The sequence below is a fragment of the Prionailurus bengalensis genome, chromosome B3, assembly GCF_016509475.1.
Source record: "Prionailurus bengalensis isolate Pbe53 chromosome B3, Fcat_Pben_1.1_paternal_pri, whole genome shotgun sequence".
NCBI lineage: Eukaryota > Metazoa > Chordata > Mammalia > Carnivora > Felidae > Prionailurus > Prionailurus bengalensis.
Window position 1 is genome coordinate 119577705 of NC_057355.1, and position 15396 is coordinate 119593100.

At 49.0% G+C, this 15396-nt stretch overlaps 2 protein-coding genes across 6 annotated transcripts in view; both read right to left on the reverse strand.

The window, feature by feature from the left end:
• Positions 1-1527: 1527 nt before the first annotated feature.
• PNMA1 (PNMA family member 1) lies at positions 1528-3512 on the reverse strand. The gene has a single exon (XM_043556566.1). The coding sequence runs from the start codon at positions 3391-3393 to the stop codon at positions 2332-2334; it is 1062 nt and encodes a 353-aa protein (XP_043412501.1). The 5' UTR covers positions 3394-3512; the 3' UTR covers positions 1528-2331.
• A 1366-nt stretch (positions 3513-4878) lies between these two features.
• The window catches only part of MIDEAS (mitotic deacetylase associated SANT domain protein), a 68592-nt gene continuing 58074 nt past the window's right edge, over positions 4879-15396 (reverse strand). For 3 of the 5 annotated variants that reach the window (XM_043556561.1, XM_043556560.1, XM_043556563.1), the window contains exons 10-13: positions 12836-12985; positions 11051-11263; positions 8902-9098; positions 4879-8504 (exon numbers count right to left, since the gene is read on the reverse strand). In XM_043556561.1, the coding sequence (XP_043412496.1) occupies positions 8324-8504; positions 8902-9098; positions 11051-11263; positions 12836-12985 (741 nt within the window). In that variant the 3' untranslated portion in view covers positions 4879-8323. Of the gene's footprint in view, positions 8505-8897; positions 9099-11050; positions 11264-12835; positions 12986-15396 lie in introns of those variants that run through there. The other 2 variants (XM_043556565.1, XM_043556564.1) reach the window with 2 other exon arrangements.

The window sequence follows — 15396 nt, forward strand, 5'->3', positions numbered from 1 at the left end:
AGCCTAGTAGTAGCTGTAACATTACACGTTGTCTCAGCACATATTCTGTGCTATCAACCAAATATAATTTTGGCCTCAGAATGGGACTGTGGTGCAGTTTCTACTTCTTTATTCCACAGTTCTTTGGTTCTAAGGATGTTTCTTGCTGCTGTCCTCCTTTAAAAAGCAGATTTTAATTTTTGAGCCTTTTATAAAGAGAAACCCTTAATTCAGACAAGAAACAGCTCATTATTTTTAGTTTTCTAGAATAAAGGATGGACATCTAGAATCCTTACATGTGTACCATATATATGTAATCAAATATGTATGTATATGTCGATATATAACCGTTACATATAATAAAAGAATCTGAAGTGATAACCCTCCTTCCTAAGATGCAGTCAGTTCTGCAGCTATAAGAAGGTATATCTCTATGTACAGACATTGAAGGATGCCTCTGACATCGGGTGAGAGAAACCCACTATTTTCGTTATGAACGTAACTTGCGTGGAGTGAGAATGTGTGTGTATATGTGGCTGGCTGGTGTGAGGTGGCAGTGGGAGCATGTGTGGAGAAACAGGATTGTATGGTTGGGGTGGGAGACTGCTGTAGCGTGTGTGTGTCTGTGTGTGTGTGCATGCGCGCGCGTGGTGGGAGGAGGGAGTGTGTTTATGAGAGTGTCAGGGGGAAGGTGGGAGTGAATGTGTACAGATAAGATTCTGAGAAGTGAGGGGGGCGTGTACCCGGTGCCATGCTGTCATGCCAATGGCGATGGAGAGGGAAGCTATGTGAGTTGGGGAGTAGAGGAATGAGGACATGTTTACTGGGGGAAGCAAAGACTTGCGTATCTGTTGAGAATCAAACATTTGGAGATGTGTGTGTTAAGCATGTGAGGGTGGAACAGATGACATGAGTGTACAGAAAAATGTTTGAATGTACACCAGTAGTAGCCTTTATAAATAAATTTTTACCTGATGATTGTCAAATAGGTTGGCTGTAATTTTAAAGCCTTGTTACTAGGGGAAAACCCCACTGAACTCTTATGCTCATGTAACCACTTCTGGATTTACTAGGACCTCAAGACACCTTTGGTCACTAAAGCTCTGAGGTCAAACATGTTTTTAAACTGTTTCCCTATTTGTACCCTCTTGATATCAAATGGCTGCTATAAATCTGAAACCTTCATTTTAAGCTGAGGAATTATTCCTCAGCAAAATAAACACCTTTAGCCGAAAAAGGATTTAGAAAGGGGAGAGAAAGCATTGCTAGATGACATCCTGAGCCCCATTTCAGGATTTTCTAACATTTTACAGTAAGTTAATATTTATGTAGGTCTTTTTAGCCTTCTAACACTTGCCTTGTAGAAAACATGCAAAAGTTGAAAATACCAAAAGGTTCTGCAATTTAAACTCGCATAGTGTGACATGAAGTTTAAAGATAAAATCATTGAAGTCTGATTTTCTTAGCAGCATGGGGAAGTCTTCCTAAGAGAACATAGAGCTTAATTACACTTAAATTTTGTATATGTGTCAGAAAAACAAGACAATAGAATTTTTAAAATATTTTTATTCATATACATGTATTTTGATAACTTGAAATTTAGAACACTTAGAATCAGCATGAACAAGAACTGCTATTCAATGACAGACTTGAAGTGGGGAACTAGATACTGTAACTGGTTCTTTATAACCTTCCCATGCAGTTTATATCTGTATCTTGTACAGAGAAAAATTGATTCACGCAGTTCTAGAATTGTTTCCTAACACCCCATTCCATAGTCTCAGAACACTTGTCAATTAAACTGATCCAGACGTTTCAAGATGAAAAATAAGAAATTTGCTTTGTATGGTTGAATAACTAGTAGTATCTAATTAAGTCACATTTCTTTCCATTAATATAAATTAGGAACAATTTACTGTAAACACAGAACTATTCACAATATTAGTAATAACGGCTCATCATTTTTACTGAACACTTTTTGTGTTTGCCAGGTTCTGCGCTAAACATCAGAACATGCAATTTCACAATTACCTCAATGGGAAGTGTCACAAATTCACATGTTTTACAACTCATGATTGCCACAACGACAGCTTGCACTGAGCACTGGTGCACAAGTCTTTACCTGGCATTGCAGCTAGGTACGACTCACTTATAGTAAGTAGCTCAGGGTGCTCATTTGCACGATTGTACTAATGTTACATGAATACCCAGGCCTGCTGCCTCCCTGCTCTCAAACCCCCTCCCCCCCAGCACATGGCTAAGTCTTTACTACTAAGAGACACCTGTAAGATAGCATGGAGACAAGGAAAGCAGCTGTGATCTAGATCTGCAGTAGAGCCGGTTTCCTGGGCCTCAGAAGTGCCCCTCCAGGCCTAACTGCAGGAGGGCGGCCTCGGCCTCCTCCTCCTCCTCCTTGGCCTCCTCCTCTCGGATCTGCACCAGCAACTGGAAGAGGTTAGGGGCAGGCCCTTCCGCAGCCCCCGTCAGCCACAGCTGCCTTCGGATGGCCCCGCTGTGGTTGGCCCCGGCAATAACCTGCTCCAGGCGGGCCTGGTTCACGTTATCTTTATCTATAGCCCCCTTCTCCACCACCTTCTGCAGAAGAGGCTCCAGTCGAATGACATATGCAGATAACTTTTCTCCCGGGTTCTGGTAAGTGTTCAGAAATCTGACCTGCGCATCCCTAGAGCTCTCCACGCTCCCAAACACCTGCTCAAGGGCCTTCAGGCATTCAGCAGTGGTTATTGCAGGGTTGTTAGTCTTGAGGATGCGGATGACATCAGCGGCAGGGCCTCTAAGACTCTCCATCAACCGCCGCCTCTTTTCTACATCAGACACCTGCCACTCCTCTATGACCTCATTAGTGTGTTCCAGCCAGGGATCAAAGGTCTCCTCCCCCGGCCCCGGGATGTCCCTCCCAGAGAACAGCGTCAGCTTCTTGTACCATATGGACTCAACAAGAGGCTGAATAACATTATCCAAAATATAGTTTAGCATCTCTGCCGGCATATCTGGGCCTGGGGCCGGAGCAGGGTTCTGAAACCCAAGGACGCGGGCAACATCTTGCACGGTCCACCCCTCTCTCGCCAGGAAGAGGTGCAGCCTTTCTAAAAATTCAGCATCGGAAGTCGGGGGTTTAAAGACCACTTTCCAGACCCCTCCTTTACCCGGCATCTCCCTGGGGATCGCGGCGTAATCGACAGCGCCAGTGAGCTCTAACAAGGCTGCTTTTGCATTCTCTTCCCTCCAAAACATTCTCCCAAGTACTCGATAGGGCACCTGGGGCATCGCAGCCTGGAGGGTCTCTTCGATTTCAGCCTCATCACAGTTCACTGGGATCCCCCAGACCAGCAGGGCTCTCTGGGAGTTCACATCCATCCCCCTGCACCAGTCTTCCAACAGTGTCATCGCCATTTTCCCAACTGTCAAGGGCCCCAACTCTACAAATAAGGATTAGACTGTGGCTCCCTGTGCTCTGGGACTTAGGACAGCAGCAGACACTCCCCCCAAGATGCCCGAGGGAGGCAAGCTTCACGCGATCACAATTAACAAATGACACCAGAGTCCTCCTCTTGTCCTTTCGCTGCCCCGCAAAGTCAGTCCTTCGGCTGGTTCTCCGAGCGAAGCCTCTGGGATGCTCTGGCAGTCAGTCACGCGTCCGCCGCCATCTTGCGTCTCCGGTCGGGGTCTGCAGCCCGCGTCTCCCACCCGCAGGCAGGGTGTCGTGTCGCAGCGCAGAAGGCGAGGAGCGACGGCGGGTGGCGAAGCCTGGAGCCGCGGGGCTGAAGAGGCGCCGGGGTGTGGTCGCGGGGCGTGGCCGCTTCCTCTCGGCAGCTGGGGCGTCGGGCACCCGCTGCTTGCTCCCGCTGTTGATCCGGCGTTCGCGGTCGGAGCCCGGCCTTCAGCTGGGCGAGGAGCGGCTGCTTTGCAGACGAGGGCTGCGCAGTCCCCGAAGGAAGAGATTGTTCTGAGGTCGCGGCGGCGGCGGCGGCGGCGGGGCCAGTCCGCAAGTGGCTTCTTTGCAGACCTAGTGATGGCTCCAGGCGGCGAGGTGGCCGAGGAACGACGCCACGGGCAGCGGAGGCGCCAGGAGGACGGGGAAGCGAGGCAAGGGCGGGCAGGAGTGGCGGTGCGCCGGCTGCGGCGGGCTGCGGCGGTGTGGCGCAGCTCCGCTGCCAGGTCCTGGGATCCGCAGCCAGCGAAGGCGTTACTGCCGCAGTGGGGAGCGGGGCCGGCCCAGTGAGTTGCTTCCGCCCCGCCCCCGTGGCGGAGCGTAACCATGGCAACGGTGGCCCTGCCAGCCTGAGTTCCTCGAGTTCCCGTGGTTCTCGGGGTCGGGCGGTTGCCAAGGGGCTAGCGAGGGTCTCCAGGCGTTATTTTGATGGCGCATTTCCTTTTTCACGTTTTCCGGATTTCTTTTTTTTTTTTCTAACAAAGCACCGTGTTTAAAAGGTAATACAATTCTGGAGTGAAGTTAAGGTGATATTGTTGAAAATGCATCCGTCAAGGCAAACTTGGCCTACCGCTGCATAGGAAAATACCATCTTTAGCCCCGCGACTTCCCTGTGCCACCTGATGGCATTCTGCACCCTCCATACTTTAGGTCAATGAAACTAACACGTTGGAAGTGTGCCGTGTACATATTTTTGTGTGAGACACTGAGTTGAGACTTTTTCTTGTCCAAAGTTATGTAAAAAGATCTGTGTCTATTCAGTCATCTTTGCAAACAGGCAAACACTAGTGTGTTATTTTTCCTATCCCGGCATCACTGACAAAGACCTGATGAAAAGAGAATCCTTGTGGTTCCAAATGTCAAGTAATACACTGCAAGCAAAACAAGGCCTACTTAGTAGATCCCAGATGGTGAAAATCTCCCCAAAAGAACACAGCCTTCAACTCTGAATTTTTAAAACCTTATTTAATAAAAGGTTTAAAGATACAGAAGAACATTCAAAAGTAAATAAGTTACATAGGTACATTACAATCACATCCGCAAGATTTACTTTAGTGTGTTATTTTTTTTTTTATAAAAAGCACACAAAAAATAAAATCTTCAGTCTGGTCTATCACAACTGTACAGCAAAAGAGGTAATATATATATATATATACACACTATTTTAATATGTAACAGTCTTTAAAAAAGGGTGCCACAGGCAGCAAACACACAAAAGGCAGTGTCTGATGTTTTTTCCCCAAAATAAAAGGAATATACTTATTTATATGCTATTAAAATATCTGTACAATAATTACAGACTGTCAAGGCTGTTCCTGTGCTGTCCCCTCCAAACAAGGCCTTCAACTTAGAGACAAACAAGGAAAAGGTGAAACAGCTGCAAACTGTTAGAGGCAAATATTAACACAGCAAAATAGGGGGAGGACATACAATTGTTTTATAAAAATATGCATACTTCCTGTAAACCTAAGGAGTTAGGCTTGCTAGTCTGGTAATAAATACCGCTCGAAAAAAGAGAGCCCCAGAGAAAATATATTTAAACAGCTGAGGCTTGAGTATGTGTTGTATTCCTCCTTCATCTTAACATCTGGCACATGAGAAGAAAGAGGTTAGGTCACTGAGGCAGTTAAATATAGGGGATTTCTTTTAGACATAAGCAGCACACGACCTCTGTGCCAGGGGTGGAGGTGGGGAGGCAGAAGGGATGAGGGTGTACCTTAGCTGTGAGGGGGGCTGCTGAAGGCATGGAGGCCAGTGCACTGAAGCACAGACTCCGTGGGTGGGTAAGAGACCTCAGAAACTGGTCTGGAACACAGGCACTAGGTTAATTTCATGCCCTTAGCGAAGTGTAGATGGAGACTGGAAGATGAATATGTGAAATGGTGTGGGGAGGGCATAATAAAGCTGGAGGTGTTTGTCATTTAACTTCTTAAACAGCTCTGAACAGAAGAAAAAAGGAAGAAAAACAAACAAGACGAGCCTAATGTGTTCACAGGGAGAAAGCACCATAAAGGATATACCTATCCCAGCTCCTATGGCTGCACCTACTTTATTGGCAGGTCACTTGGAACAATTGCATCTGCCCTCTAAACATTTTAACTTTCACCTTATATTCTAGATATAAATCCATCCTGGAGCATGAACGCTTCTAAAATACAGGGTCTGGTGGAATTAATACAGAGGTACCACCTTGATTTTCTCCACCCACATTTCACCTAGTCTGATTTCTATGAGCTTAGAAGAGGAGAATCACTTTAAACGAAGGAGGTTCCTGTTACCATGTGTCCACAGAGGGGCCTGAAACTATATTTAAATAGAAAAAAACCTTGGGAAACATAAGTAGCACTTTGGGGCAAAGCTGCGAAGGCACTCTTATTACATAAGTGATTTAGCAGACAGCCTAAATTTGCTACCCTTCTATTTCTGGAGGGTATACCGGATTTCTGCGATCTTGGGACATTGAGTTTGTAGAAGCTTTTGGAGGAAACTAACTGGGAAGTTGAAGATCTATGTAGCGGTCCTGGAGTCTGGCGGGGAGAAAGATGTTGCTCCCATATCTGGGGTCCTGAAGAACCATATTAATGCATAAATCAATGCTGAAAAACACCAGTTAGTGCATAGTTTAGAAACAAAACTCCCTCCCCACTCTTAGCTACCAACATGGCGCCTTTAGGCTATCTTGTAAGGAGAGTAGAATTTTTGGCTCCTTCCTAACATGCTGACCTGCATTCTTGCAACATACTTGCATTCACTTAGAACTTCTAACACAACTAAACTTGAGTAGCAAGATCAGAAAAATAACTCAGCCCTCTATGGGACTGGCAAGGGAGGCCTCTGGAACCTTCTAGCACTTCACTTCAGTGACTCCATGCCAAATATGGCTTCTTCAAACTAGAAACAGAACTAGAATTCTGGCTTCCAGTCAATCCCCTCAGGCAATCTGAAAATACAGCCAGAGAAGAGGTAGCAATAAGAACTGCCTTTGATCTCCCTTGCTCCTGCTGGTCTTTGTGTGGCTTTGGTGACACCTTCCACCTTTCCACCCTCTTTCAGTGCTACTAATCACTCCTACTGGCAACAGCTTCCAGAGCAATGAGGTGAGGGACCTTACGGTCTTAGGAATGGGGGGGGGGGGGGGGGGCGGATGCCAAGAAGGTGCCTTATTTTGGGATAAATGCACTTGGGCCTCTGGAAAGCAAGAGGCCCCTGGTCCCTGAGAGGATGTTAAAAATTAAATATTAAGAATAAATAAATAGCTCCCAAATGACACAAGTCGAGGAATGAAGGCTCCTGTCCAATCTGGTTAGGAGACCTCCCCCTCCCAGGGAAGGATCCAGAAATCTCCAGCATGTAGGACCGGGGGCTGGGTGGTGGATATCCACGCTAGACCAGGTGGGATGGGGTGAGGAAGCAGCTGCCAAGGGCAGGACATACGCAGGCAAGGAACCTGCAGCAAGAGGGAACAGGCTGGGCCCAGGATAAGCCCCCCTTAGCAGCCTTCGGGGACCAAAAGTGTTTGGCAAAAAGGTGGGAAGCAGGAAGAGCCAGGGCTTATCAAAAGTTCTCTCCAGCCCAACCCTACAACTTCCACCCTCTGCACAGTTCCCTTCCTTCCAGCAGACTGAGAGCTTGAGACCCCACACTGGCCCCTTCCCCAAATATCTGAGAAAACTTCAGAGCCCTAGCAGGCCGCTAGCAAGCAGCAAAGGGACAGGTACCTGTCCTCTGCCCTATAGGCATTCTGGTAGCTTTCCTCCCATAGGTGGTGGCCTGAGGACAGGGTCACCGGAGCAGCTTAGGCCTGGACATTGTCGTGTAGGGGACAGCACAGGTACCAGGCTGAGCTCCTTCTCGGAGACGGCCACCACAATCCCTCCAGGGGAGTTCCTCTTTTTGGGGCTTGGGGCAGGGCCTGTGCAGCCTTTGAGGTCCTCTGGGGGCGGGGAATAATGCTGCAAGGAGGGTGAGCTTGTGCTTGCTTGGCTCTCCATGGTGACCGAGGGGGAGCAGGGGGAACCAGGAGGACCGGAAGAGGCTGCGCGGCAGCAGCGGTCCCAACGTGGGAGGCAGCAGTGGCGGCGCTGGAGCCCGTCCGGAGGGGCAGCCCCAGCCAGCAGGGGCCTTCGCAGTGCAGTTGGAGGAACGCGCAAGGACTACGTCCGACAGACAGAATGCAAAGAGAACTGGATCCTGCAGCCTAGACGACTGCTCCTGGGGTCTTTATAAATAAAAGAGCCGTTTATTTTATTGTCTTGTTCTTCAGAGAAAAGTCCACGTGATCTCTCCTCTCTCCCTCTGGAGGTTCCAGGGTGCTCGCAGGAGCTTGGGCAGGCTGGTGCAGGGAGGGCCGGGGGTCCAGGGCGAGGGGCGGGCCCCTGAGCCCCGGCGGCGTCAGCCCCTCTCACCCGCGCCGCTCTCCTCGCGCAGCGCGGGCTGGTGCGGAGAGGAGGCGGCTGCGGTTGCCGCGGCGGCAGCGGCCTCCTTCTCCTTCTGCCTCAAGGCGGCAGCCTTCTTCTCCTGTTCCGCGTGGCTCTTCATGTGGGCGCTGCGGCTCTTCACCTTGTAAAACACCCTGCAGCCGGGCAGGAGGGGCTCCAGTAAGAGGGCCGTCCCCACCCCCCATCCCCTGACCACCAGACCAGAGAGCGTGCGTGCGGGTGCGCGTGTGTCTGGGCAGTGTGCGTGTGCGCGCCCGTGCATGGGTGCGTCTGTGTGGCGGGCGGGTCCCCGGCCCCGCCTGACTGGCTTGGGCCACACGGCCCGCTCCCCCCTCCACCTAGGGAACTGAAGGGTTCCGGATCCAGTGCTGTCACCCCCTCCTCTAAGAGCTGCCAAGTGACGTCACTGCCCTAGAAACCCTCGGAGCCAATCAGATGACAACGCGAAAGCTCCCCTGGAAAGCACACTTCCTGGCCCCCAGCCGTGGCCACCCTGCTGGGTCCCCGGGGAGGCAGGGCCTAGCATCTTACCTGCCACACTTTTTACAAGGGAAAGTGTTCTCCTGATTCTGGGTCTTGTTAAATGTCTCCGGTTTTTTCTTCTTCTCCGAGAAAGGTAGTGCCCTCCGTGACTTCCCTGCCCCCTCTCTTGGCTTCTCTGAAGCTTGGCCACCAGCAGAGCCAGGGGCGTTAGACTCATGGCTTCGGAGGATGAGGATGTCATTGGCCTGGAGAGGATCAAACAAGGAGAGGTGAGAGATCTGGGGAAGAGAGGTTCCTGAATTCTGGCATCTCAGGAACACAGGGCTCTTAAAGGTCAGATGCTCCTGCCAAACGGTCCTCTAGAATCTGCTGGAATCCTTTCAGTGACAAGGTACTCACTGCTTTTTGCCAGCCCATTTGGGTCTTTGGCCAACTTTTTTTTTATTTTTTATTAATGTTTATTTATTTTTGAGAGAGAGAGAGAGAGAGAGAGAGAGAGAGAGAGAGACAGCACAAGCTGGGGAGGGGCAGAGAGAGGGAGACATGGAACCTGAAGCAGACTCCAGGCTCTGAGCTGTCAGCACAGAGCCAGATGCACAGCTCAGACTCAAGAGCCACGAGATCATAACCGGACCCAAAGTCAGACGCTGGACCAACTGGGCCACCCAGGCGCCCCTGGCCAACTGTATCTTTACAAAGCTGTTGGTACAGTAATCCCATGGGACAGCCCAAGCTGCCAGAAGACGTCTCCATGCATCTATCTGAAGGGGATCTTGGTGTCTCAATTAATGTTTTCACGTCTTCAGTCATTTAGTCCATCCATTCATGCCTTAATTCCATAAATCAGATTCAAATCCATGTGACGGTGCCATATGCTGGGGATACAGAGGGGACAGACAAGAGCCCCTGCTCTCAGGGAGCTTGAAATCTAGTGAAAGGGACAGACAGCATGAGTCACCACGAGAAATGCCAAGCAGATGATGGAGAGTGGAGGACACCTGGAACAGACCTGGAGAGGTGCTTGGGAGGAATCACAGGCCTTGGGTTAGGGGAGCCTCAGATGGCCGCTAGGAGTCATAAGTACGTGCATGGGGTTGACCCTCCTAGGGAAGTATTCTCAAAAGTCAGCAGGACTTGATGAAGCTTGCGCATAGAGCACAGCTCTGGGAGAAAGAGCACAGCCCAGGCTCAGAAGGAAGCAAACAGTCTGGAGTCTTCCTGCAAGCCTAAGTGTACAACACACAAAAAAACTTGTAAGGCTCTCATAGTAATCCCTACTCTCTTTGGGGGGACATCTCCCTGACAAGGAACACCTCTGGTGGTATGTCTTGTTTCTTGGTCTATGATATGGTGGACAGAGGACTTCACTACGAGGACTGCAGGCAGGAACTCAGGCAAGTCACATATCATCTCTGAACTCAGTTGCGTCTATCTTTGAGGTAGGGGTTAACACTTTATGGGGTTATTGTGAGGAATTAATGAGATACTGGAAAGGAAGGCACTTTGCAGAGAACCTATGAGAGGGGCCATTGTTATTATTCTCATTGTTTCAGCCCTTTTTTTTTTTTAAGTTTATTTATTTTGAGAGAGAGAGAGAGAGAGAGAGAGAATGCAAGTGGGGGAAAGGGAAAGAGAGAGAATCCCAAGCAGTCTCCACACCAACAGCACAGAGCCCAATAAGGGGCTGGAACTCACGAACCACTAGATCATGACCTGAGCCAAAGCTTAACCGACTGAGCCACTCAGGCACCCCAATGTTTCAGCTCATTCTTGTCAGATATTCTTGTCAGGGACACAGCTCTCTTATGGAGAGCCTGCCACAGCTACAACTCATAGATGCTTCTGCCACGTCCCACACCCCTTTTGGGTTTTCACAAAGCCTTCTTCTTCAGTCTCAGGTACAGAAGCAGTATAGTATAAAAACTTAAGAGCAGAATTTTGGAGTCAGGCTACCTACCAGCTGTCTTATCTAGGGGCCTCCATTTCCTCATCTGTAAAATGGGAATAATGACAGTACCTACCGCATAGAGTTATGAGGATTAAATAAGTTAAAAACATAAGGTACTTAGTACATTTCCTGCCATTATGGCGATGATCATCATCACCATGTTCCTGTTCTGCCCTCCCTCCCTCACCCCCAGGCCCAGCTCCAGCCCTCCTCCTGGCCCTGGGCTCCCCTAGTAGAGGTCACACTTACCGACTCATTGGCCTGTAGTGTCTGTGTGGCTTTGACAGCCGCTGCCCTCCGGCTTCGCTCTCGCCCTTCTTCCTGCTCTCCCTTCTCCTGGATCTCTGGCACTTCCTCCTCCCCCTCCTTCCTGGGCTCCTTTGCTTCTCTCTTGGGCTCCAGCCTCTCTTCACTTGGAGACTCTCTTCTGGGAAGAGGCATCCTTGGGAACTTCTGGGAAGTCTATGGGGGATAAGAATGAGGGCAGTGAGCCTGGAGCTCTAGTTACACAGCCATACTGCTCCGATTCTGACCCAGCCGGGGACGACTAGTCCCTGCTCATCCTGCTTGCCTGGCCTGGCCCAGCCAGCCTCCTGCACTACATAATTCTATCTCCTCCCCCAGGTAGTCGGCCTGGGAAAGAAGAGGGAGTCTTGAGCCCTGAAAGCCCTCAGGAAGAGACTGAGCACTTGAGATTGAGCTCGGGGCAGGAAGGGAGCATGCCAGTCCAAGAGACAGACACATCCTTCGGCAAGGTGGTCTGGAGGAGCAGACAGCAGCCTTAGCTCCAGTTCTAAACTGTCTTTGTAATGCTTCTGGGAACTCCACCCACTTCCCTGTCTGTAAAAGAGGGACCAAACCACTCCCTGTCTTCATGCAGCATGTCAGCAAGTATGGAGTTATAACCCCAACATGATGTTAGATGGATATGTGGACACAGAATTAAATAGCATTCTCTTTTCTATCCTGATTACGTCAAACATAAAGTTTTGAGTTAGGTCTAAATGTGTCTTTTATACTTCTCCAGACTTTATTATTATTTTTTAGAGATTTTTTTGAAACTTCTGCTTGTCTCTATTTAATGCTTCCCTAATAATTTTTCCTGTGATTCAGATTTTTTTTTAATATTTATTTTTGAGAGCGAGAGAGAGAGCGCAAGCAGGAGAGGGGCAGAGAGAGAGGGAGACACAGAATCCAAAGCAGGTTCCAGGCTCCGAGCTGTCAGCACAGAGCCCGACGTGGGGTTTGAACTCACAAACCACGAGATCACAACCTGAGCTTAAACTGGACGCTTCACCGACTGAGCCATCCAGGTGCCCCTTAAAGATTTTATTTTTAAGTAATCTCTACACTGAACGTGGGGCTCAAACTCACGAGCTCAAGATCAAGAGTCGCACACTCCCCAGAATAAGCCCCCAGACTTAATTAACCAAAGGTCAGGTCTGAGACTCAGAGCCCTGGCAGGTAACAGTATCTACCTGGATTTTAACAACACTGACGCTCATATGTATTTACTTTTGCTAGTGCCTTCTACGGCAAACAGTACTGGTTTTCTGTTTATGATTGGGACGTAACATTTCCCTTCTGAGTAAAAACTGAGTTGACTTAAAGAAAAATATGAAGTAGTAGCCCAGGTGGTATGCGGATGTCGTAGAAACAGTAACGTTGACATGTGGTAGGATGCAGAGATAACACATTCATGATGGTTGTACAAGAATGCCTCAAGTTTGGGTGACAGTATTAGAGGTGTGCTATGAGGAGACAGGAGGTGCTGATGCAGATATTGTGGGAAAATTCCCCAATGTTCTGCATCAACACAATGTATTATTACCTTGACGCTGACAGACAGACAGGGGGACCTAAAGGGCTAGGTCCAGTGCCCAGGACATCAGCTCCTCGGGGCTGTCAGGGACACTGCCTTGCTCTCTTTACCCTCCAGGGGCTTCCAGAGAGCTTGGCCCCAGGCTCTCAACTCAGCCCTCGGCCCCAGACACAGTCAGGACTCTAAGCAGCTGAGGCTGGGAAGGGAGTCACCTTAATATCCACTTCAACCTCTTCCTGGGCCGACTTCTCGTCACTTGTATCCACATCCCCGAAGGTTAGCGTCCCGTTGCGACCAATTTTCACCTGCTTCTTGTAGGTGTAGTAGAATTCCACGCATTGGGCCACGGTCTTGGTCTGGATCTGATTTGAAGCCAAAACTGAGGTCAGAGTTCCTGGCTCAGCTCATCTGCCTGAAGATTCTCCAGCCTTTCCCATCCAAGCATGTCCCCTCCTCCCCAAATGCTAAACCCAAGAAACCCAAGAAATACAAGCGTCTCTCCAATGCCTTCTCTGAACAAACCACTGACTAATTCAATTAAACAACACTTCAGCACTATTAGGAAGGGGGAAAAAAAAGCCAAAAAGGACCACATGGAGCCATTGGGGAGATTTGAATAGGGACTGCATATTAGAGAATATTATTAGTTTAAATTTCTTGGGTATGATAATAGTATTATGGTTTTGCAAGAATATATAACCTTGTTTTTAAGAGATATTTGGATCAAGTCTGTAACATACCTTTAAAAAAATTTTTTTTTAAGAGAGCACGAGCAGGGGAGAGGGGTATAGGGAAAGGGGGGGGCGGCGAGAGAGAATCTCAAGCAGGCGTCATGCTGAGCACAGAGCCCAACATGGGTCTCAATCCAAGATTCTGGGATCATGACCTGAGCCGAAATCAAGAGTTTGTCACTTGGGGCACCCTGGTGGCTCAATGGATTAAGCATTTGACTCGTGGTTTTGGCTCAGGTCATGATCTCACAGTTCATGGATTCGAGCCCCCCATCAGGTTCTGCACTGGCAATGCAGAACCTGCTTGGGATTCTGTCTGTCTGTCTGTCTCTCTCTCTCTCTCTCTGCCCCTTCCCTGCTCTCGCTCTCTCAAAATAAATAAATAAACATTAAAAAAAAAAAAAAAAAAGAGTTGGATGCTCAACCGACTGAGCCACCCAGGGACCGCTTGTAACTTACTTTTAATGACTAGTTAAAACACAGAGAAATGAAATAAGCGTGTATATAAATTTAAGTATAGACAGAGAAAGAGGGAAAGCAAGTGTGACCAATGTTAACAATTGGTAAATCTAAATGAGGAATGCGTGGGTGTTTACTGTACTACGCTTTCAATTTTTCTGTAAGTTTCAAATTTTTCAAAGTAAACAGTTAAGGGTGAAAAAGTCTGGACACCATCCCCATTCAGAGCCAGCCCAGACCCGGCAACACAGACTCCCTTCATCAATCTGGGCAACACTGTCATTCCTCCCAGGGAACAGCAGCTGACAAGTGAGGATAGAAGAATGTTAAACTGTCCTAAATCAGAGAGGCACTCAAGGGAGACTAACAAGAAAGCTCTGGAAAAACCTGAAAAGGAAGCAGAAGGCCTAAGTCTCACTCCTAACTCTGCCACTAAATGACTGTGTGACCTCAGGCAAGTCTCTTCACGAGTAAGATGACTTCCAAGGGCCTCCCAAGATCTGAAATCCTAGCGCTCCCGTTTCACAAATCCATCTGGCTACTGGGTTTAGTTTCCGGACAGATTTCCCACACACAGAGGCTCTTTGCTCTGACTCTGCCCTTTCTCCCCCAGGCTCCCAGACTGCTCTGCCAACTGCTGGGCTGCAGTGGGAGCTGGGAAGTCTGTCTACAGAGCCCAAGGGGTCAGTGAGTTCTCTGCGCCTGAGGAGAAAACAGATACGCTGTATCTCACAGGAATGGCCAAGTCACAGATTTACTAATTAGATCCTGTTTACACTTGTGTTGTCAATTCTCTCTGATCATCTGTGTGACTAACAGTCTGCTCTTTTCATTAAGGCATTAGGGGCACCACAGTGAATTTCACAGGCGGGTACTTCGCAGAAATATTGCCCAATCAGGGAATGGAATGTTACTGAAACCCAGCAAATGACTGTCCTCACAACAGGGCCCTTGTAGAAGAATTCATCCGCACTTTGCCCAGTCCCCAGAGCTGTCCTGACACAATCTACAATTCCAGGAGGAAAGAGCACATTCTTGGAAACCCCATTCCCTCGGTGGTCTGTACAGCTGAGATTTTATGAGACAGGGCTGCTGGAAAGATGCAGGTCCTTGGATTAGCAAAACAATCTTCTCCCAGAAGAACATGGGGAGAGGCAAGATAAATTCAATCTAGGAAAAGTCAACTTGGCCTCCTCTGCTCGGTCAGCTGAGTTACTGGAAGGAAGCCCTGGGTCTGACAGGAAGAAGGCAGTGGGCACCCCCCCCCGCCCCCAAGCCCGGTCTGTTATACAGTCACTTGTTGGCTCTCAGTTCCCCTCATCTTAGGGTGACCTCTCCTCTACATACTGATTGTGGCTTTTGAAGTACTCCAGCCCCCTGGGAAATGGCTCACCTCAGTCTGCAGCCTTCCTTCTCTTCCTGTTCTGCCTCAGGCAAGTCACTCTCTGAAGTCTGACACCACTGGGTCTGCCCACTCAGGCCTCCTTCTGAGACCACCCCCCCCACTCCCCACCCCCACCCCCAGCATGGCCATACTACCTTAACATGAGGGAAGAAGGCTCGGAACCAAGGGGAGGAAAGGC

What these genes read in the sequence shown, in the direction of transcription:
- PNMA1 (XM_043556566.1), bottom strand. Translation starts at nt 3,393, where the DNA reads ATGGCGATGACACTGTTGGAAGACTGGTGCAGGGGGATGGATGTGAAC.